At 41.9% G+C, this 22,808-nt stretch overlaps 1 protein-coding gene across 2 annotated transcripts in view; it reads right to left on the bottom strand.

The window, feature by feature from the left end:
- The window catches only part of SYT7 (synaptotagmin 7), a 236,344-nt gene extending 214,208 nt beyond the window's left edge, over positions 1 to 22,136 (bottom strand). For both annotated transcript variants that reach the window (XM_088146197.1, XM_025165022.2), the window contains exon 1: positions 21,805 to 22,136. In XM_088146197.1, the coding sequence (XP_088002323.1) occupies positions 21,805 to 21,832 (28 nt within the window). In that variant the 5' untranslated portion in view covers positions 21,833 to 22,136. The remainder of the gene's footprint in view (positions 1 to 21,804) is intronic.
- Between the last annotated feature and the right edge of the window lie 672 nt (positions 22,137 to 22,808).

The following is a 22,808-nucleotide window of genomic DNA, read 5'->3' as shown; positions in this document are numbered from 1 at the left end:
AAATGGAAATGGAAAGTGGTAAATTCAGAACTGATAAATGAAAATATTTCTTTACATAATTAGTCAGCAGAATTGATTGCTTCATCACTGAAGCAAGAGATTAACAGGATTAAATAAAGGGATAAAACAATCCTTTCATCAAGCCTGCCTAGCTGTAATGGTAAAATCTCTACCTCTCCGCCTCCAAAACACTCTCACTGAAATGGTAATATAAATCAGAGCTGAAATACACATAATAGATAATTGCATTATCTATGAGTAATTATTCTAGGAAAATTATAATCATTTTTTTTTATTTTGAACATTTATAGGTCTAAGGCTAAATTGGATTCATTAGCCTAGGCCTGGAATTCATTCCTCATGCAAAGTTGATTGCTCACCAACATGCACCTCAGAAATTGCCCCAAGCAAAACATTAAGCGAACACTATGCAAAAAACTGGCTGTGTTCACATAACATGTTTAGTTAAAACTGGAAGGCTAGTTTGTGGGTGGTTCGGTGTACTATGTAAACCCAACTCATGCGTTTAGTTTATGGTTCACTGTGTTTTGCATGTCTAGGTAACTGGGTTAATTCAACAATTCAGTTAGGCAGGTGATATGCAAAGAGGTGATACGCCAAGGAGAATTACTTTAGGGAAATTGCCTCATGTAAGCTCCTCATTTTTATACAACAATTTAGAGAACTTTTGCCTGGAAGCTAATTAAATGGCCAAGAGATGGCTTCTTGTTTTTTCCTCTAATAACTTTTTATGGTAACGCTGTGCTTCATCATAGGAGGGGAACTAAAGAAGGAACAGGCAAAGTAAGTGGATGCACTGCAGGAAGAGGAAATGTATTTAGAGCACTTCAAAAAAATGAAAAGCAAATGAAATACTGCAAAAAGTATACACAGAAATAACAAAAATTAAAAGGTCTAATGAAGAACTGCTAGAGGAGTTGGGCTTGTCTAAAGAGGCCAAGGTTCTCCTCTCTCAGGAAAATGAAAATATGTCTGTTTGATAATGTTGTTTTTTTCTCCTTGGGTATGGAATGCTGAATGAGAAATATGGAAGACACATCTGGAAGACATCAAGCTGGGAAAGCCACTTTAAGGATCAAATATGTTTTCAAAGACAAATTCCTTTTACAGGCTCAGGAGATCCCAACTGTGGATCTAAAATTTCCAAATAAGAGTTTTGTCAGTTTTGTGCTAGACACTCTGCTGGCTAAAGTTCTTGTAACAAGCAAGCTTGTTCAACCAGAAGATGTAGCTGCAAGCTAGTTAATCAGCTTTTGCCTTAGGGCCTACATGCAGTGTACATTTAGAACCCATAATATACATATATTTTGTAGTGGGGATAACATAAGAAGCCCATGTTGGCCAGCCTCCCTAATGTTCGGAATATATAAAGAAATGTAAAACTTCAGATTTTCTTTACCTGGTTAATCAGTTAAGTTTTCACCACATAGATTTTCTCTATGGCAATCTGTCCCTACCCTGGTCCTTCAGGTCATCCAACAGTACATATGTTGCCACTGTAACTGAGTTCATCCACCTTGTTGCTGGTCATCTTCTCTTTCTTTCCACCTTTCCCAGCATTAGATCATGACATAATGTGTCTGAAGTATGAGAGTTTGAGCCTGGTCATTTTTACCTTGAGTGAGAACTCTGAGTTGATTTGTTTGATGAACCATTTGTTTGTTTTCTTGGCTGTCCATGGGTTTCTCTGGAGTCTTCTCCAACAGCAAAGTTCAAAAGTGTCAATACTCTTTCTATCCTGCCTTTTCAAAGTCCAACTTTCACTTCCATAAAGTGTCACAGGGAATACCATTCCCTGCACTATTCTGATTTTGTAGTTATAGATACATCACAACAATTGAATATCTTTTCCAATGCCTTCATGACTACCCTACCAAGTGCTAGTCTGCAGCAAATTTCTTGAATGCTTGTTCCTTTACTGTTGATGGTTGATCCTCAAAGGCAGAAGCTATCTACCACTTTAATATCTTCATTGTTAATTCTAAGGCTGTTTGTTGTACCTGTTGTCATTAGTTTGGTCTTCTTTATATTTAATTTTAGTTTTCACTGTGCTCCTTGACTTTTATTATTAGAGCTTGCAGATCCTTTGCATTTTCAGCTATAAGAGTAGCATCATCAGCATAGCACATAGCACATGTTATTGACATTTCTTCCACCAGTTTTAAAAACACACTCATCTTCTTCCAATTCAGTGTCCCTTAATATATATTCTTTTTTAAAAAAACCTGTAAAGATTATGATTGAGATTATTCTGGATTTTCTGGCTATCCACACTTTTTTACTGTCTATGGCTATGTTATTAGCAGAACCACATTTTTATTCTGTCTGAAATAAACAATAGGAACAGTGATATTGGCTGTATCTCAGTGATGTTCAGTTTTTTGAACCTGAATCCTTGGCTTATAAAGTTTTAACATTTAAAGACCAAAATAATTTGGGGCCAGGTTACCTGAAGGATTGCATTCATTCACATTTCCCTTGAGGTCACTGGAGACTCTCTCTGAGCATCACTGTTTACTACAGCAATAAGCACTGATTCCCTCCCTCCAGATGTTTTGGATTATAATTGCTACAATCCTTTGCTATTAGCTATGCTAACTGGGAAAGGTGGAAGTTAAGTTCTGGCAGCCTAACCCTAAACTAGAAAGATCCATTGGAAAGCCTCAGTGACAGGTCTTCCTTTTCACGCAGTCTATATAGAGACCTAGAGTGGCTTCAAAGATTTCTGCATGAAGTTATAAGATCTGCTTGCTTTGATTATATTAGTTTGCCTCTACTGTGCTCTGTCTTAATTTCATTTTTATTTCCTGCACTTTAAATATTTTTATGTGTGTCACCAAGAAATTCTTGGCATAGAAATAAAGTAAATAAAGAAGTGAATACATTTTAAACAGTCATATCCTGACCTCAGTCTTTAATGAAAAAAGATAAACCTCCACAGGTTCACATTAGCCTGTGTCTCTGTGAAAGACTCTCTCAATAAATACACATGCTCACAGCCACAAATTAACCTTCCCCCCGCACCACTACCCCATCCCGGTTCATCAGCATGCTCTAGAAGAATAGCAAAAAAAAGTCTGATTTAGTATGGCAATATGATTAATGTGCATTAATGGGTAGCCAATCTATTAAGTAATCTGTCATCCTCAGTTCTTACATGTGTAGCTGGAAGTAGAATAAGGGTAACCATTCAGGTAGTACTGCTTGCTTAATTTGTTGCTGTTCCATAAGAAATTCTGGAGGTTGATACAATATGAATGGATCGTTTACTTTCATTCAATGGCCCACTGAGTGCAAATGTTTACATAAATACAGGAAGGGAACTGGAACACCACACCCAAACTGCTGACGTTAGCCCTTCACTGAACTCACAAGAAATGCAGCATCAGCTCTAGGCTTAACCACCCAAGCTTAACAGCCAAAGAGGCTACAGTGCCCAATTCACTGCCATTTTATAATGTCATGTAAAGTGTTGGTGCCAAAGCACAATTTCAAAATTAGGGATGAAAATAAGATTTACTACAGACAGCTCTAAGACATATATTCCAAATTAAAAGTAGATATAATTTGAATGGCATTGGCCAAAGTTTCTTTGCATACAGATTAATATATTACTGCTTTGAACACAAATCAGACAATCCCCACATTGGTCTGTAAAACAGTTATTTAAAATAATTTTCATAAATGGTGCCACTGGATGATACACAACTTGCTGATCCCATAGTTGCACCTGTCATATTGTATATGCTTCATTGGTTCAGCTCCTAAAAATAATGCTATCCACTTTAATTGCTTGGGATGCCTATACGGTTGGCCAAACCTGGCTTTACATTCTAAATTTCTCCCAAGAGGTGGCCATTTAGTTTAAATAATAAATCTTCCTCTAATCATTTCTGAGTTTTGCTTTCCCCTGGATCTACATCATCACCCATTTCTCTCTCTCCCTCTCTTTCATGTTGATCATCAAGGTTGCTAGGACTCAAACCTACTAGTAACAAACAATTGTGCTTGTAGCTTACCTAATGCCAACAGTTAGTGCTAACATGAAGGTGGGGAAGACTCAGACTAATTTTAAATCCCAGTGAAATTGCATTGCAATTTCAACATTGAGAATTCTACTCAAAGCTACAGAATGAGGGGTCTTAAAATGTTTGCAGGATGCAAGAGTTAAAACACCGAACAAGCACTCGGTTCTCTCTCTCAAACAAGAGCAGAGCAACACCAGACCATGATCCCACTCAGACCGCATTTGGTCTAGTACCAGTGAATGATTATATTAGGGTACAGTATTCATGGGGGTCAGGGGGAATGAAATACATTTTGTCCTCCGTGAGAAATATTCTCAAATGTATGCAGTTTACCTGGGGTATTTTTGCTTGTCCTGGATCCCTGAGGAAATGGGCCCTTAGAATTTCTAAAGGAGTATTCTTGGAACACTGTTGTGCTTTAGAATGGCTAGAAGAAATAAACCTCTCTCTTGAGGCCACTTTCTTGATACGTCAAACAACACCACCCAATATTATGCTATATTTTTGTGCTGCATTTCTGTCTAAAGCACCCAAGAGTATGCTGCCATTAAAGGCAATATTGCAAAACAAAAACAGTAAAATGTGTGGCACTGGATGCGAGTAGGACCTCAGGGGCAAGATTGTCATCATCCTGGCCTTGAGCAACAGCCATAATTTGGATAAATAGCATTTAAATATCAATGGTTACCATTTTGGTTGCTGGTTCTGAACCTGAGACTAAAAATGTAGAACCTTTAGAGGTTGAGCTCCTAAAATCTGGACTCTAAGATTAAATGAGGCCCACTATGCCAATCACTTCTTATTTCCCAATGGCCATTCATCTCTTCAAGAATAGCACCCAGCAGGAGAGCTCTGCTCTGGTCTCATCTTACAGGCTGCTCTTAACTATATTCATTGAGTCAGGTGCTGGAAAAATACCTCCTATCTGATTCTTATGCTTTCCCCACACTACAAACCTGTGTGTTAGCCTTTTTGTCTCTGACTGGACATATGAAACTGCATCTGTCTTCTGCATCAATTAGTGTGGACTGTGGGCTGGATATCACCTCCCTAATTGTCTTTGCTTCTTCAGAACCAAAGGCAATCAACAGCTGCAGAAGGCACCAGGGTCCTTATTGTTATTATTATCAAAGTTTCATTGTAGTCCTGAGAGCAGTTGTAGAACTTGCTTGCTTTATAAATATGAATGCCCTTTTTTCTTCCTATGATCATTCCCATGAGGGAAGGGCTTTTTGGTAGCACCACAGAGTGAGCTATGTGTAAAATCAGTGACCTATGAGGAAGAAACTAGTCCTCTGATTGTGGTTCCTCCAGCTTTGCTCAGTCAGGGGTCTCATTAAACATTTAACACAGCTTCCAAGCAGTCTGCATATTTCACTGTGAGAGGAGGGAGGTAGAGAAGCAGACTACAACACTTCAACAGCTTCAGATATAACTTGTGTCGCCATCCCTTTAGGGCAAAGTTTTGAGTGAAATCCTTGCCCTGCTGGACAGCTCTCTAAATGGTTTCTGTGCGACAAGAAGAGCCAGAAACTGCCAGCTGCCTTGGACCAGCTCTCACACCTTGGCAGGATTCAAAATCACTTTTCTGTTCTGCTTCCAAGGGTTTCAATTATTTATATGCATTTATGGTGACAGAGACAGGGATAGCAGGGAAGAGGGGGAGGTGTGAAGCTGAGAAGAACAATTAGAGTCTTAGATACTTCCTGATTCCTAGGGAAGGATAACCTAATCCAGGATAGGTTTATATTTGGAACCAGATCTGAGCCCCCAACCCTTTTTTTAATGTCATGATATATCCAATAACAACAACACTGGAAATATCTCTGATAAATGCCCAATGTGTTCCCCTCATTCATCAGCAGCTACAGACAGGTCTTATACTTGGTGTAAGGGCTTCTGAATAAAGGACCTGGTTTTCAGGCAGGCTAAGCCCAGCATCTTTTTTTTTTTTTTTTAATGAAATTAACTATTGCTGGTATACAGCTGCAACAGAATGAGAAGATGTTGTCTGGGTCTTTTTAATACGGCTGGGGAAAAGGAAACGCTCATTCAAATGTCTGATTAGCTATGTATCTTTGCTAATGCTAGGAGAGACTACCTTAGGAGACAAAATAATGCATGTTTTATTACAGCCAAACTTCCTTTCTATCTTACTGGTGTTTCTCTGCCACCTCTTCTGTCCATTTTTCTACTTGGGTAACAAGCATCTTGGGCTATCAGGCTGGTCAGATTTGGCTTACATAAAGGCTACTGTTTGGAGGCAAGAAGCCTCCAGAGAAAACATCTTCCTTCTGTAGTCTGCTTGTCTCACATGAACTGAATGACCCTGGTTCATAAAATATGGCAGGTTCACTTTGCATGTGATATTGCTTATCCAACAGTTTCATGGGACTCGCGCTCCAGCCTATTCCCCAGTTCCTAATGATGTAAGATGAAGTTTGGGTCCTAAACAATGCTCTGAATCAAGGGTTCTATTTTCCATATTTCATCCTTATTCTAAGCATTGGCCAAAGACTCACTGCAGATTCTCTAGTAGGGGATTAATTTTCTCTTGTTCATGCTCCCATTAGAAAGGCATTATTCCCACCCAGACAGAGATGTGATGAATTAATGTGAAATTACATGCACTGTAGGGAACCATGCCAATAACATCAAGGGAAAGGAGATCATGAATCTTAACCAGGTTGTATGCTGCTGGGAAAATTTAACCCTAATGCAATCCGTTCAGGCTTTCTACCCAGCTAACATCAAGAACCAAGAGTGGGTGTTGTATACTCACAGTAAGTCAGACCTATCAAGCAAAGAGTTTTCTGCAGGCCAAAGGGATCACTGCAGACAGATCTGTTGGAAGGGAGACTGGAGTAGCTGACAGCATGAATTACTGCATCAAAGATACCACAGAATAGTGTTTCTCAACCTTAGCAACTTTAAAATGTGTGGACTTCAACTCTCAGAATTCTCCAGCCAGCCATGTTAAGTTCACACATCTTAAAGTTGTCAAGGTTGAGAAACTGCCATAGAATAAGAAAAGGTGGCTACCTACACATTGACATCCCAACACTATCACCATGTGGTAACCATTTTGATTTATGTTTATTTAAATTTATTAATTTTATTGTGTTTATATATTTTTGAGCTTATTTTATTACTGGGAGGCGCAGGGTAATGCCATAAGACAAAGAAACCTGTGAATGCCTTGTAAAACCTGGACAGAATTGTACAGAAACAAGACAAAAATATGTGTTGGCTACTATTGGATGGTGGTACTGATAATCTTGGAAGAGATGCTAAATGAATTTGTATTATTCTAGAAGCAAAAGGTTTGCAGCTTGGGGTTATTCCAGAATCAATTTGTGCTCATACAATTGGAAGTTACAATGGTAGACAACTATGCCTCTTATCAAGTCTATCTGCTAATTAATTTCCTAATGAATCTTTTTCTGGAAGATCAATTTAGTTCTGACTATTCATGCTGCAGTTGTTCCTATATTGGACTATTGTAATGCACTCAAAATAGAGCTGCAATTGAAGACAATCCGGAAACATCAATAGTTCCAGAAGACTATGACTACATTTAGTCTGGAATCAGTGAAATATTTCATATAATGACAAATTCAGTTCTGGGCCAATTCAAGGTGCCAGCTACACTTTTAAAACCTAATATGACGTAAGACCACTATATATTCATATCTGAACTTGCTGAGATCTGAGGTGGCTTTCTGAGGCTCTCTACAATACAGTATCTCATTACTAATGGAACTAGAGTTGATGAGATGAATAAGAAGGCTCTACCCGTTAGACTGCTCAGCCTTCTAATTGATTTCCTTACAGTCCATTATCAGTCTGTTAAGTTTATCTTACTGCAGTGTGCATTCTTTACTTAGAGTGCATGAGTGTGTTTTATGCATGGCTTGCTGAGAGGTTTTGCTATCTATTTATGCATTGTTATGACTATGGTTGCCTTTTAACTTACTTTGTGGTTTAGATTTCTGTTTTGTAAGCCACCTTACAAAAGTGTGCTTTTGACAATAAAGTAAGATAAAAATGTAAAACTATTGGATGAATCAGTTAACTTTATAAGGAGATTTGTCCCTTGATTTATTCATGTGTCCCAATATCCTGCAACAAAGATTAGTCAGGCTCTCTCAGGTCATTCACATTCACATGCAAATCATCCGCATATCATCCCAGTACAATGCCAACATTAAAGCAAAGACCTACACTGTTCAGTCATGAGGCATCAAGAACACTGCTTCCAAATAACTGTCAAGGTCTTGTCTCTCTGCTTCTTCCTTGGTGCTAGCCTCAACACGGGAACTTTTTAATTGCCATTTTTTCAGTCCAGATCTTTGTAATGCATGCTTATAATGGCCTTCTCGTATTTTAAGAAGACAAGGGAGATGTCTTCTTAAGACCATGTCTTCTTTCTAGCAACTTTGCTTTGAGACTCAGGTACTAAACTTTGTCTCTAGTTCCAGTGACTGGTTTTACACACTCTACAAACTAGAGGCTGCTGAATACTGGTGGGACTATGAAAAATATGGTATCATTTTCTAACATGCATTCTCCTTCCATTTCTGGGAGGCTTCCCCAAGGAAAGTATAAATTTGGCTGAAGCTTTCCAGAAAATCACTATGACATGGCTAGGACTAAATCTTTATCGTAACTCAAGAATAGTAACCACTACAAATAACTGGTGGTCTCTGATATAAGGCTGATTCCTGAATTTATAACTTTCTTGGCATCTTTTCTACCTGTGTTTCATGATGTGTAATAGCAAATTGGGCTTTTTCCCCCCACACTTGCTTGTAAATATTCTGCATTCCTGCCCTGGGAATCTACAGCTACTAATGAAACTCTGACAATTTCTGACTCAAGATGCTTGATGGCACAGGAACGGCACTCATGAAACTTTACCCCTGCTGCCAATGTAAGTGCTACATTCTTTCTTTGTTTCAACCAGCTTCAATTAGAAATATATCTGTTCACTGTGAGCTGGATTGAACCTCCAAAGGAAAAAAAAAATGCTTCCACATATGGATGAAACCAATTCCTCTGTAACTATAATTTTTCTTTCTTTAAAAAAATCCATCTATTGTAGTGGAATGACATTTGGGGTAATTAAACTCTTTGCATGTATAAATATTTATTATCGTTAGCATTAGTGAACATTTTTAGGTTTTGGAAACATGCAATTCTTGCAACAAAATCATTACCGTTAAATGCTGCAGTATTTTGGTCATGTAAATATTTATAACAGGCAAAAAAAAAAAAAGGGAAAAGAAAAAAGATAGAATATATAAAAAAGAATGGAAATTCCCATGTCTGTTCCATCATCTCCTTGGACTTAGATAAGACCTGCTTTATCTGCTGTTGTGCAATTGGCCATTTCTACCAGACTTGATTAACTTAATACAAGGTCACCTCTCCTTCCTATATATCCTTTTTATTCTGCATTGTGACCCCTCATCTGGGTCCATCCTCCTTATTGCAACCCAAATAAGTTAATCACAGACTAGGATTTTCAGAAAGGCAGAAAAGGAAGAAAGAGGAATGAGATAAATCAGGACAAAGATGAACTGGATGAGATGAGGAGATACTCCGTAGGCCTGTGCAAAGTAGGCATCACCTACCTTATTGCTTCACTCTAAGTTCCGGCAGTAATGCAACCTGCCTTGGTGTTCACAGTGAAGCATTAGAGGTGAGGCTGATCCACCTCAACCACCTCTTTTCTTTTGAAGCGAGTGGCTTTTATGCACAGGCAGGAGATCCCTGAAGGGCAGGAGAAACAGCTGCAGCAAAGCCGCATGGATGTTTCAGTCTGACAAATTAAAATACTGCACCTCTTCATTTTACACATCTGCACCAATGTGATGATTTGAACAAATAAACTTCAAATTGAATTACCTCATCAAAACTTTGAATTTATTTTTTATTTATAGTAGTATGTATATGTGTATTTGATATGTGCTTTTAGTCTGAAAAAAACTGGCTCATACTTTTTTGTATTGGTGAATTGGGGGTTGATCTTATGAAGAGCCACTGCAACTTAAGTTGGAGCTCATGAAAAAGATATGAGCAGTTTAGACAGCAGCCCATTTTAGTTGCTTTAATTCCTATGGAGTTTGATGACTTAGAAAGGCAGGAAATCTGTTAGAGATGAACTTCCCCAACCTTCTGCCTTCCAGATGTTTTGGACTATAATTCCTATTATCCAAAATTATTGTCTATGCCAGCTGATCAGTTGTATAGTTGTAATCCAAAATGTCTGGAGAGTATAAGATTAAGGGGAACTGGCCATACAGAAACTCCTTCACCTTCCTTAAACTAACAATATATTTAGAATATGAAAAACATTTTTACATACAAGTGATCCTTGTTTAACGACCACTCGTTCAGCGATTGTTCAAACTTATGATGGTGCTGAATGAGTAGTAGTTAAACTGACCCTCATACTTATGTCAGTAGCAGCATCCCCATAATCATGTGATTACCATTAGCAACCTTCTTTGCTTGCTTCCTACAGGCAAAGTCAATGGGGAAGCTGGCAGGAGGTCAGAAATGGCGACCACATGAAGTCCTCCCTTAATGACCCACAGTGGTTCACTTAATAACTGCAACCAGGTCTGCCAGAATTTCCATCACTAAGCAGTGCAGTCATGCAATGTCATGCTTTATGACCGCATTGCTTAGCAATGGAAATTCTGGTAATCCCAGTTGCCATTGTTAACCAAAGACTACCTTTATTGTTTTTTTCCTTGTGGAGCATCCCTTCTACATACTGTTATGGAGGTACACCTTGTAATTCCTGACCCCAAAATTTCTATTCATGCCCCAAGGTGATGTTTCTTCATGGCTGGCAAAAGGCTAGTAAGAGCCACTAATGTTCTAGTGACATATTTCACTAGGAGTCAGGGTATCCCAAAGAGACATAGATTAGGTGACAGAAAAAGATGGGCCATTTTTCTTGCCTCCACTAGAGAAAAAAATGGATAAATGAAGTCAGTGTGGGTAGGTCAAAGTTAATCTGATTTGAAACTAAGTGTGAGGAAGAAATAGTGACTGAACTCTTACAGGAAATCATACAGCTCTCTTGTTTCCTAGCGGGAAAGACATCTGCTTGGCTTTCTGCCTGGGGACAGACTCTCCAGAACCTCATCACTCTAGGCTGGAGGATCAACTGTTGAGTAATTTGGCTGAAAGTCAAGATTGAAGAACTTACATCATGCCCTTATCTTGCTAGAAGAGGTGAGATCTGCATCTGTCCAAAATAACTTAATGAGCTGGATCTGGTTCTGTCTCCATATCCAACACTACTAGAGACAGTTTGGTGTAGTGGTGAAGGTGCTGGCCTAGAAACCAGGATAGGGTGAGTTCTAGGCCTCCCTTAGACATGAAACCCAGCTGGGTGACTCTGGGCCAGTCACTCTTTCTCAGCCCAGCCCAACCCACCTCACCTCACAGGGTCATTGTGTAGAAAATAGGAAGCAGGAGTATTAGATATGTTTGCCACCTTGAGTTGATGAAAAAATATATAAAAAGGTGGAATAAAAATCTAATAATATTAATAATCCAGTTCTGGACTGATATGAGCAGCACCTAGATTTGTTCATTTGATTCTCTGTCCCCTCCCCCTTTTTTGCACTTCTAAGATTCTTCATTTCTAAACCCAATACCATTGTAGCAAACTATGCTAAATGAGGGATTTTGGGGGGAAAAAAGATACTGTGGTCCAAATATTTCCAAGGCAAAAACTCAATGGATGTTGGGATTCACTATCTCTCACTTTTAAGAAATCTTGTATGGAAAGAAGTCATGTGTCTGAATGTCTTAGGGAAAAAAAGAGGGAAATAAATTATAATGGTATAATTTAAAGCATTCCATCTTAACCCAGATCGGCAGACCAACTTCTACCCAGAGCAGAGAGCAAACATGAATAATCCCAGATGAGAACAGAAGCGGCCTTGCTTTTTAGCTTTTGCACCATAAACTTCTACTCTCAGAATACAGTGACTTTTTTGGACAAAGAAAATACCACCAAATAGCTTATAGGTTCTTTTGTTCTGAATGTCCACATCTTCAATGATGTTTTACATAATTGTGGAGAATAAATGGGTACATGTTAAAATGTAACTTCCAGTCTATAGCAAATGTAGCTAAACTGTAGCTTATAATGTATGAAGTGTGAAGGTTGTGAAGGATGAAGGATGCCAGGGTCAATCACAGCATGGGGGTGGCTGGCGCCTTGATGACGCTCCGAGTGATTGCCAATTTTATATCTATTCTTGGATCTATTTATTTTCTATTGATTAAGAGTATTGTATATTGTAATGTTAACTGATTTTAACTGTTTTCTAAACTGCCCAGAGTTGTTTCAATGAGATGGGTGGTGATAAATTTGACATATAAAATAAATAAGTAAATAAATAAATGTTTCTGCCAGGAATACAAGGTGAAAAAATGCACAGTAAGCATTGCACATATGAAGGGATGGAAGCAGGTACTCACTATTATGGAAATCCAAAGAACTGCATTGGACACCACAAAATCCTCATGCTTATGTATCCTTAACTCCTTATGACTTATTTAGCTGCTTTTCAAATTGATGGACATTGTAAAGCAGTTTTGGGTATGGCAGAGGAAACCAAACTTTTTAAAGGGATTAAAATCTAATGAATGAGTGAATAAATAAACAAGTAGACCTTCAACGTTAGGATTGCATTTTGCTCAAATTACATACAATTATGCATCATTATTATTATTAGCCAAAACAACCTTGGGAGACTGTGAATCTGAGTGATAGAATGGGAGAAAGTGTCTGCTTCCCTTTCCAGTATATATTCAAAAGTCCTTATTTTCCTCATATCTACAACATTGTACAAACACAAGCATAGGCAGAATGCTCTGGACACAAAATTTTAATGTCCCACCCTAATTGTTCACCATTTGATTACTATTTTGCTCTGCTTATGTTATTTATTGACCACACAGTTACAGTCCTTCCTGGTGGTGAACTAGTGCCTATTCTTTATGGATATTCTACTAAAACTGAAGTGGCTGCAAAATCAGGGGTCTGTATTTTAAATGCACATTTGTCAATGCTCAAAAGTACACAGAGAGGCATCAGAATCATATTCTGTTTACTTTCTCTGCCTGTGCCTTTGACAATGCTTTTTAGAGAGTTATTGGTAGTGTGATTGGCTCAATTTTGGATGGACAGTCATAAAATAAGGCTTTCAAGTATCATTAATACTTTCTCTGCACTCTCAAGCCTTTATCTTCTCATTAAAACTGGGGAAAGAGTCCAGCATCTTTCTTCTCTCTATACTACAGTATAACAGTTTCCCTTAATATCTGTGGACTAATTGAGAAGAAAGCTGGGGAGGAAAGCCATTCACTTTCTCCATATCCAGTCAGGAGCACCTCCTCTTTCTCTGGTTGTCCTTTTGAAACAGAGTCCCTCCATGGCAGCCTTACTGTATGTCCTTTAAACCCTGCTCCTGTTAAATTCATCACAGATATTGTAGTCAGATCCTTGGGGACTTGAAAGATGGCAGCAGTGATATTATCTCCATCAATCTTTATCACTATGTCAGTCTCTGATTCTCTCTGAAAGGCTAAGAGCTAAGCAGGTAAGTCCAGGGGTAGTTTTTTTTTCGGTTCCCACCCCCTTCAGACGAAGAAACCATCTTCTGACTTCAAATCTGCCCCGCACCCCCAAACGTTTCCACGATGGAAGAGTCGATCTAGCAAGAATGCGTTCCTTCTGCCTAACCCAAATTGGGGTTAATTTTAGCTGCCTGGCCTCACCTGCCGCTCGACTGGGGAGGACACAGGCAGGGACGCACGACGAGAGAGCTATTCCGGGAGACTGCCAGCCCCTGACAGCATCAAAGGAATTTTACAGCGAGGGGGCGGGATCTAGACCACAGACTAGGAGGAAAAGGCGAGCGTCTGCGACAGCCACCGTTTCGTTCCTCTTACACCCCGGGAATCTTGGCACGAGCGAGAAGCCTCCGTCCTCTTGCTAAAATCCCAAGCATATGGGCTTCTGCCAACCTTCTCTGAATAGTCAGCGGCCCACGGTGAGGATGGCAGAAAACCGAGGAGGTCGCTCAGCACCGAGCGATCACTGTAAAGATCCCGAGACAAATCGGTGGGGGAGCTCCCTGTGCCATTAGCCTAAAATGTTTAAACGTTACATGTTTCAGATTGCTCTTTAAAGGGAGAGAGTTGTATGGGGCTATCAGCCATAAATAAAAGGAAGGAGCCAGTCCCTAGCAGCCATGTGCGTGAAAGAGCACATCGGTAGTTGCCGCTGGGAGCGGCAGAGAGCGTGCCACTCGGTGAGGCAAAGAGGGACGAGCGTGCCGCGGCTGCAGTGCCGGCTCCGCCCCGCAGGCTAAGTCTGACCGTGCTTGGAGAAGCGCCTAACCCGCCGCAGCGAGGAGGAGATGCGCTGCGCACGCAGACCCCTTTCTCTCCCGGGAACCGCGCACCGTTTCCGAAGGCCCGCAGGGAGCTGTTGCCCGGCCCTTTCTCTCGCCCCCCCCCCGCCCCCGCCTTCTCTTCTCTTTTTAAATACAAAGGCCGACAGCTACATTTTTTTTCCTGGTGTTTCCGCTTATTTTGAACCAGCGGAGCTCGAAGCCTCCGGGCGTCCCCTTCTTTTCCACTTTCCCTCTGCCGCCCTCTGACGCTTACGCAAGGACTCAGACCCTTTTCTCCTCCCTGGGAGAAGGGAGGAGCGGGGTTCAGTCGGGCACCCTCAAGGGCTTGGTTTTTCTATGCCCCCCCTCCCCCATTAGCCCGGGTCAGAAAACCTCTCTGGCCCGGAGGACAACCAGCGGGAACCAGCAGCGCTCGGAGGCTCCGAGGGCCCCCCGTCCACTGCCGCGGAGTTTATCAGACCTCCCTAGAGGCGAGCGAGCGAGTCTCCTGGCTCGGGAGGGTCATCAGACATGCGGTGCCCTCCTAACGAGAGGAAGCAAAACGGAAACCAAAGCAGCTGCGATAAAGCGGCCTTCCTCTTGGAGAGGGCCGGGGAGGGGTGGGGCAGGAGTCCCACCCTCTCTTCTGCGCACATTTGAACCCCACTGGGCTGTTACACTGACACACACGCACACACGCCCTGGTTTGGCTCCTTCTGGAGTCAGCCCAGCAAATATCCGCATACTGAGTCAAATCAGCATTGGTCGACCACCACACAATTTGCAGTAGACACATCCTTCTTAAAATAGGCAATCTGGGTGGCAGTATATGAATAAGTAGCAACATGCCCGGGGGGGGGGGGTGTCAGTGGTTGTTTGAAAGGTTACTAATTGTGACCATCCAATAAATGTTTGGGTTCCACAATTATCTAATGATTGCTTCTTCTCTTTTTTTAGCAGTATTTTAATTACATAAAAGGAATGTTTATTCTGGACTCGTTAATCTATAATAAGGAGCAATCTTGCCAACAGCTAACTGCTTTTTTGGATCCTGAAAAGCACTATGGTAAAGGCAAAATGATAATTTAAACCTGCTGTCCCTGGACCACTTTGTCATAATGTGGCATGCCCTTGTTCAAGTCATTTCAGAAAACATTCAGTGGTTGACCTAATAACAATCTATGCACATATTGACTACATTTCTTGGCATTATGCACAGGAAAAGGGGTGGAATTATCTTTGACTCACAAAGGGGGGCAGAAGGCAAGCAGGTATTAATGAATATGTGACACCTTTCCCAGTAACACACACTCCTTCATTCCCAGACGACTGGGAAAACTTCAGGTGAAACTCTAACCACCAGCATTTTCATTTTGTAAGCATCTGGCCAGATAAGGACTATAAAGTCTTCTTAGAAAGCAAAGCCAGCAATGGGTTGAAACCAGGACTTGCTCTGAACTGCTCTCAGGCTCCCTCAAGCTCAGATGCATCATGCAAATGAAGGAAGCAGTGGGTATATTCCTGGAGAGGGGTGGGGGAAAATATGACAACTGGGACCCAAAAGTGGTCACCTAATGCTATGGCTGCAAGGAGCACCAGGAAGAATTAGCTAAGTCTGCAGTGTGAAAGCAGGTGGGGTTGGGTCAGGAAGAAACTGTCTGGAGGTATGAATTGGAATAGGGGTAATCCTGAGTAATGCAAATAAGATCCAGTCTTGCTTTTGCAATGTATGACTACATCTAGGATCTTGGGCAAGTCACTTGTCCTTTAATCTCACTGGTTGGCTGTTCTGTGGAATGTCTGTTTTGTTGTTTCTAGCTCAATGACACAGTTTTGCGGCACTACCCATTACACTTCAAACTTCCCAAAATATTGAAGACCCCTACCTACACCTCAGTCTTCCTGTTTAATGTCCCTCCTCTTATTGCTGAGTATCCATTTTCCAAATTTTTCTTTGCAATCATAATTAATACAATTGCACAGCTAAGCACCTTTCATCCTGCACACCCCTAATCATTTTTATAAACCAGACATGTCCTAAAAATGACACCATCTGAAGGAGCTTTATGAATAAGATTCAGTAGTGCACCTAACATCTTTTGTTCTTTCAATTTATTCTTCACAAAAGCAACTCTGCCAAGAATCTAAAAGAGGGATGTGAACTAAATGAGATGGCTATGTCTAGCTCCCATTCTCTCCATGTAAAGCTTTCTGGCACTACATCCCAATTACCTCCCCACTTCTACTCCTGCTTGTCTTCTTTCATGTTCTCCATATATGTTAAATCTGTGGTCAATGTTTTTCCCATATTGCTTTCTTCCCCTCTCCCTTTATGTATCTATTCAATAGATTCTACTAACTCAATCTCCTCCTCCTCCTCTCCTAAACCCCAAATTTCCCACAACTATTCTTCTGATACCCCATAATTCATTTGCACATATCCTGCACCCAAGTTCATCCCTTACTTGTTGCTAGTGCTTCAAATAAACTCTGTGCCACCACATTTCTGCAGATACTGAAGTAGTGTGAATTGAACCACATTTCTAACTGGCATAGGAGTGAAGCTAAAATTAATAATACAAAGCCTTGGCATTGACAAAGACCTGAAAACAGTGTGTAACATTTTCCGGGAAATGCAGACGTAATATTCATTTCAGCCTTGACCACAGAATCTGTATGCCAGACAGGACCTTTTGATCCCCAGTGAATTTAGAGGTCTTCATTCATGTGTGACCATGCAAAGACCATACACCACAAAACAAGAGAAGGACATCCATCTGCTGTGCCAAGGCAGATCAAATGAGGGAAAGTGGAATTTGGAGAAATAATTCTTTTGACCCAGAAATTCACAATCTTGAGTTAGACTGAAGTGGCCTTCCCTGACATTTTATTCTCCAATTGTTGAAGTAGAATGTCAGTCATCCCCATCCAGAATAACAGGGAGAATGTGAAAAAAATGATACTTTTCTGTTAATCAGTTGATTCTCTCTTCTTTTGGGATAAGAATTGCAATCGGACATATTTGGAGCGATCAGACTGGGGGAGACTGGTCGGTCTTTAGTGTACTAATCTAGAATGCAGTTGTATATGACATCACACAGCCCATATTCTAGGCAAATATTTCTCCTGTTCTCCTATGGGTGCCAGTTACACTGTATTTTCCCACATGCCAGCTGAATTTATTTCTGAATAGGTCAAGTTTCTGATATCTTATCCCTGCAGTAACATATCATTCCTGCAGCATAAAGCCAATAATCAGCAAACAGGTCACAGGTGGGAGGGGGCAGCCCTGTTGTTTTTCTTTCCAGCAACCATGCTCTGAGTGTGTTTGTATAAAAGGGGGGAAGAAGATTGTTGTATGCATTTATGACAGTGTGTGCAGTGTCTATGTAACAATGGAGCAATCCCTGTGTGTGAGAGAAAGAGCAGGTACATGAACATCCAAATGGATGCATACATGCATTTAGCCTCCACCCCTGACCCACCAGCTCATACAGTCTTCAGGGCTAGAAAGGTTATCCATGCTGGTTCTTCAGGATTCAAATATATAATTTAGCTATCATAGTGTTAAAATGTTCAAATTCATTATTTTGTTTTGGATCGTCTATGGTATATGCCATGAAGACAGTTTGAACTTAATTCCTATCCATTCCTATTGGATTTCCAAGCTCTCAAACAGATGTATGTGATACATCTGGAGTACCACATTATGAATAATGGGGGGGAGGGGTGAAGTTTATTTCTCTGTTACCCTACCAGTCCCCTTTCCCCCTCCCATATGCTTTCTGTGCTAATGCAGTACAAACTCTATCCTTAAGCATATCTTTCTAGAAGAAAGTTTTACTGAAATCAATGAGATTTATGAGCAGAAAAGCTTAGGACTGTTGTACATAAAATGAGCTCTGGAACTTGGCAATTAACCAGAATAAGGCTCTAAAAAAAAAAAAAAAAAGATCAACCTAAGAATGCTTGTATAGCGTAAGAGAATGAAATAAAATACACTAAGAATAAAAATGGTTGGCATTAATTAAGATACAGAGTCATGCTCCCACAGAGTGCATTGATCTCTGTGGAATACTACAATTTGAAAAACAGATTTCCTTGTGTTACAGAACTTTTAAAAAATCTGTACATGTGAGGACACTTTGGATTCTGAGAGAGATCACATACATATACATTAGCTTTTTTAAAAAAAGCTTATGGGTTGGTTAAGATGTTAGTTAAGGTGTGGGGAGAATCTGCAGGTAGATAAGCTGTGGAAACAACCTCAATTTTCAACAAGGTTTGAATGCATAAAGGAAGATGAACAAGCATCGCTATGCTATGAAATTCCCTTGGATGTGGCTGGCTATTGTCCACAGTCACTTTGCTGACAATTGGCAATAGAGTCAATATTGGAATATCCTTACTGAGAAAGATGTATACAGACTTCAGAGAATAGACTCTGACCTTCCTCATTGATAAAAGGAAGGAAAAAGTTAAGGATTACATGAGCATATTACATACAATACAGGTTATATATATAAGGAACAGAGTGCTAAGAGCCAGTTCAATTTAATCTGGTCTTCAATAGGGTTTAAAAAAAAAGAAAAGAAAAAAGGAAGCAGGGTCAAAGGAGCAGGACTGCACTAAAATGACATCTTTAAGCTTAAAACTTTCCCTGCATCTCTGTTTCCAGAACAAGAGATTCTCATGGCAGAAGTGGTTTGATAATGAATTGCCAACTTAGCAACTGAAGCACTACAATCTGTAGAAATGGGAGTACACCAGGAAAAAAAAAAACTTGAGACAGCACAGCCCAACTTAATATACTTTTCTGAATTGTATGGTGCAACTGTGAAAAATAAACTAGTGTGAATAACATGGAAAATGTGAAAAATACTATTCCATGTTCTATTCTTCAGCAGACTCCCTTCTGACTTGGCCCAGTACATGGAGTTTTGACTTCTCTATTTTCTAGCCAAACAGAAAAAAAATGAATTTAGAGGCCTACAAAAGCTGAGCTGAGACTGGGAAGAAAAGAACAGCTGTTCTGAATAGAAAATTATACACATAACAACCAGCTATTAATGGTGAACACTATTAAGGGTGGTTCCTGGGTGTTCTTTCTACTTCCACCTGAATAAAAGTAAAAGCAAGTCTGTAAATTCAAATTGAAGTATACGGAGTATAATTATTTTGTATTAATGGTTACCATAGGGTATTGCCAAGGATGATTATGGATCACAGTTTTTTTTCAATGACAGCACAGGAATAGCTTTGTTGGAACAAACTAAGTTCTATCAAACCACAATTGTTTTCCAGTAGTGACCAGATCTGATGCATCTGGCAAATATATAGCTGACAGGAAGCCAAGAATCTCCATTCCATCTAACCCAAGTTGTTGCTTTTTGAAGGTATTCAGCCTCTGTATATGGAGGTTCCATCTACAGTATCTAATTTAGCAAACAGCCATACATTTGTAATTCCAACTCGCTAAAAGTGTACATTGTTCTTTTCCCTGTACCCAATTTTATCATCACAACAATCCATGGATGTAAACCAGGCCACAGTTATTTCATCACCAGGGATTCATAGCATCATCCAGCGATTGTTGTGCCGACGTAACAGCAATGAGACCAGGCTTTGTATCTTCTCAATGATGGCTACTAGCCACTAATGAGGAATGTCCTTTGAGACAGTGACTGGCCCATGGTAACCCAAGGAAATTCATAATTAAGACCCATGATCTAGGTCTCCTCTCCCCAGTTTGACACTGATCACACCACTCTGGCGTGTCCATCCACTCAGAGGGAACACCTCAGCACCAACATCATGAAAGAAAGAAACTTTTTGACAGTTCGATAAGTCACTGTGAAATCCTATATAGTCTGCAGCTGCAGATTCTGCTGTTGTGAGAAACCAGAGGAAGCATAAACTTGCAGGTACCTTTAGATTTTTCACTGGCTGTCCTGTTGTCAGAAATTCCAAGTTTCAGCACTGGGGAGGGGAGCCTGACACTTCCTAAGTCATTTCTGTTTCATCAGCAGGATTTTGAAGGCCACATAGTTAAAGAAACCACTCATGGCCCTATGAATTGGCAAAATCTCCTTTAGCTGCTGACTTTTACACACACGCTGATAGTAGAGGAAGCATAACCATGACTTTCCACGGTTTTGGTGCCACTTTCGTTTGGGATTAAATCAGTCTCCCTTGAATATAGAGGCAGATATTGATTTGGCTGTTACTCCCAAATTAAAACAGCAGGTGGGTGTGGGGTGGGGTTAAATATAAGTATTGTTTGCAATTCCACCAAATTAAGCTCACCTAAACTGCCTGCTCGCAGCAGAGCAGCGGTGGCCGCGTACTCTCCAGGAAAAGCAAGCATTCAGGGACCTCATTGGCAGCAAACGTATCGCTGGAAGAAAGGAGCTGCGGCCAGCCAGAAGCCTGCCTCGGACCAGTAGGCGAGACGCGGCAAGGCTGGGTGCCCGCGCTGGGAAGCGGACGGCCACGATTTGGGTCAAGCGCAGCTACTTTCGCCCAGAAATACTGTAGCAGGTGCCGTCGCCGCGGCTCCGAAGGGCAGCGGATTCTGAAGGAAAGAGAGGGGTCCAGAGAGGCTTCTCCCCCAAGCTATGGGCCACGAGAAACTCTATAAAGTCTAGGCAAGCGAAGGGAAGGGGGCGGGAATGACCGGGTGGGCGGGGAGACCACAGGGAGCATAACTAGGGAGAGGGAGGTTGGAAAATTACACGCGGCTTGGTGGCCTCTTTTTCCTTTTCCCTCCTCGGTTCCAAACTCCGGCGGTGACAGCCCCACTTGGACGCGGCCAGTCTCCGGAAGGCAAGGCAGCTATGGAGCAGGCAGGGCTCCGCCTCCACAGGCGGCCCTGCTCTTCTCCCCATAAGTTCCCACCAAGGCAGCCCACCGAAATCCTGCGCCCAACACACCTCTCGCAACCTTCCTCAGCAGATCGCCGCGGGATTTGCTTCCCGCCACCACCCTCCCTGCCTTGCAGCCGCAGCTACGAGACGCTGCCGAGCCGACCCCTTCTCGCCGCCTCCTTGCGAAGTGCCGAGCCGAGCCCTCCCCTACCCAGGCTCCACGCCCAATCAGCCGCGGGGATTCATCCTCTTCCTCCTCCTTCAGGTGCGTGGAGTGGCGCCACGACCGCCGCCTCCCTCTCCTTTTCTCTCTTTCACGTCCCTACATACAAAGGCGGCAGTTCCCCCTGCCCATGCCGTCCGCGGAAAGTGCTCGGCGCTGCACAGGGGGCCGGTCCCTGCCCCGATCGCCATGCAGCTAGCTAATCACGCGGGGCCAGGTGCGGCGCTTATTACCTTTGGCTGCGTCTGGGTCGAGGAACATTTTCTTCTCAGCGTGTGACGAGCCCGCGGGCTCTTCCAGACAAAGTAAATCCCTCCGCTGTGGGTGTGCGAGGTCGCGGCAACGTGGGATGTTTCTCGGTTAGTGTCCAGCTCCGAGCCGTCTTCTCAGTGGCAAGCCCATCAGGCGCTGCACGGCAGCGAGGAAGGGAAGAAGCCACAGGCTGCAAGCGGCCCCAGAGTGACCTCCACAAACAGGTTGGCGTCCCAGGCGGCGGACTGCTGCGAAAGAGCGGGAACCGGCATGAGGAGGGAGGCGACTGGTTGAATGGATGTGGTGCCTTGTGGCTGGGGCTCGCTGACTGATTCCCCTCCACACAGGAACACACCAAGCCTCTGGAGCCCTTCCCCTCCCCTCCCCTCGATCTGTGTGTGAGGGTGTGTGTATGAGCGCGCGCGCGCGCGCCGCGAGCCTCTTCTCGCACGCGTCCGGTTGCTGCTCGCTGGTGGTGGGAGAGGAAATTGCAAGGCAGAGCCAGAGAAAGACACGGCCTGGAGCAGCGCGAGAGTTTGATGCTCCTTTTGATTGCTCGTACGTCCTCGAAAGAGGTGGCGGCTTTACTCTCTGGTAACCTGGCGGCGTACACGTGAGCGTTTAAATCCCCCGCCCCCATCTGCCAACAGCTACAATAAAAGAAGTCCAAGACTTTCCGTGGGTACCGTTAGCTTCACATTGGAAGGGGATGGAGTTGGGGTTCTATAAACCAGTATATTAGACCTGCCTGAAAAAGGGTCTCCTGTAGACAAACCTGCCTCAAAAAGGCCTCAAGTACAGAGGGTCAAGACAGAAAATGCGGCTCAGAGAGGGATCTGACCAACTAGTAGTTAGCACAGTTCAAAGCCTATTTTGTTTCCCCTATGGCATTAAAACTTGAAAACTTACTAAAGGGGGTGGGAGTGAAACAAAACAGAGGTCCATCCAGTTCAGAGCAGGTGCCTCAATAGCTGACGAAGTTAGC

Source organism: Python bivittatus, unplaced genomic scaffold (assembly GCF_059951505.1).
Source record: "Python bivittatus isolate LINGU-HERP-01145 unplaced genomic scaffold, Pbiv_v1 ctg000480_np1212, whole genome shotgun sequence".
NCBI lineage: Eukaryota > Metazoa > Chordata > Lepidosauria > Squamata > Pythonidae > Python > Python bivittatus.
This window is presented reverse-complemented; position numbering and strand designations above follow the sequence as displayed.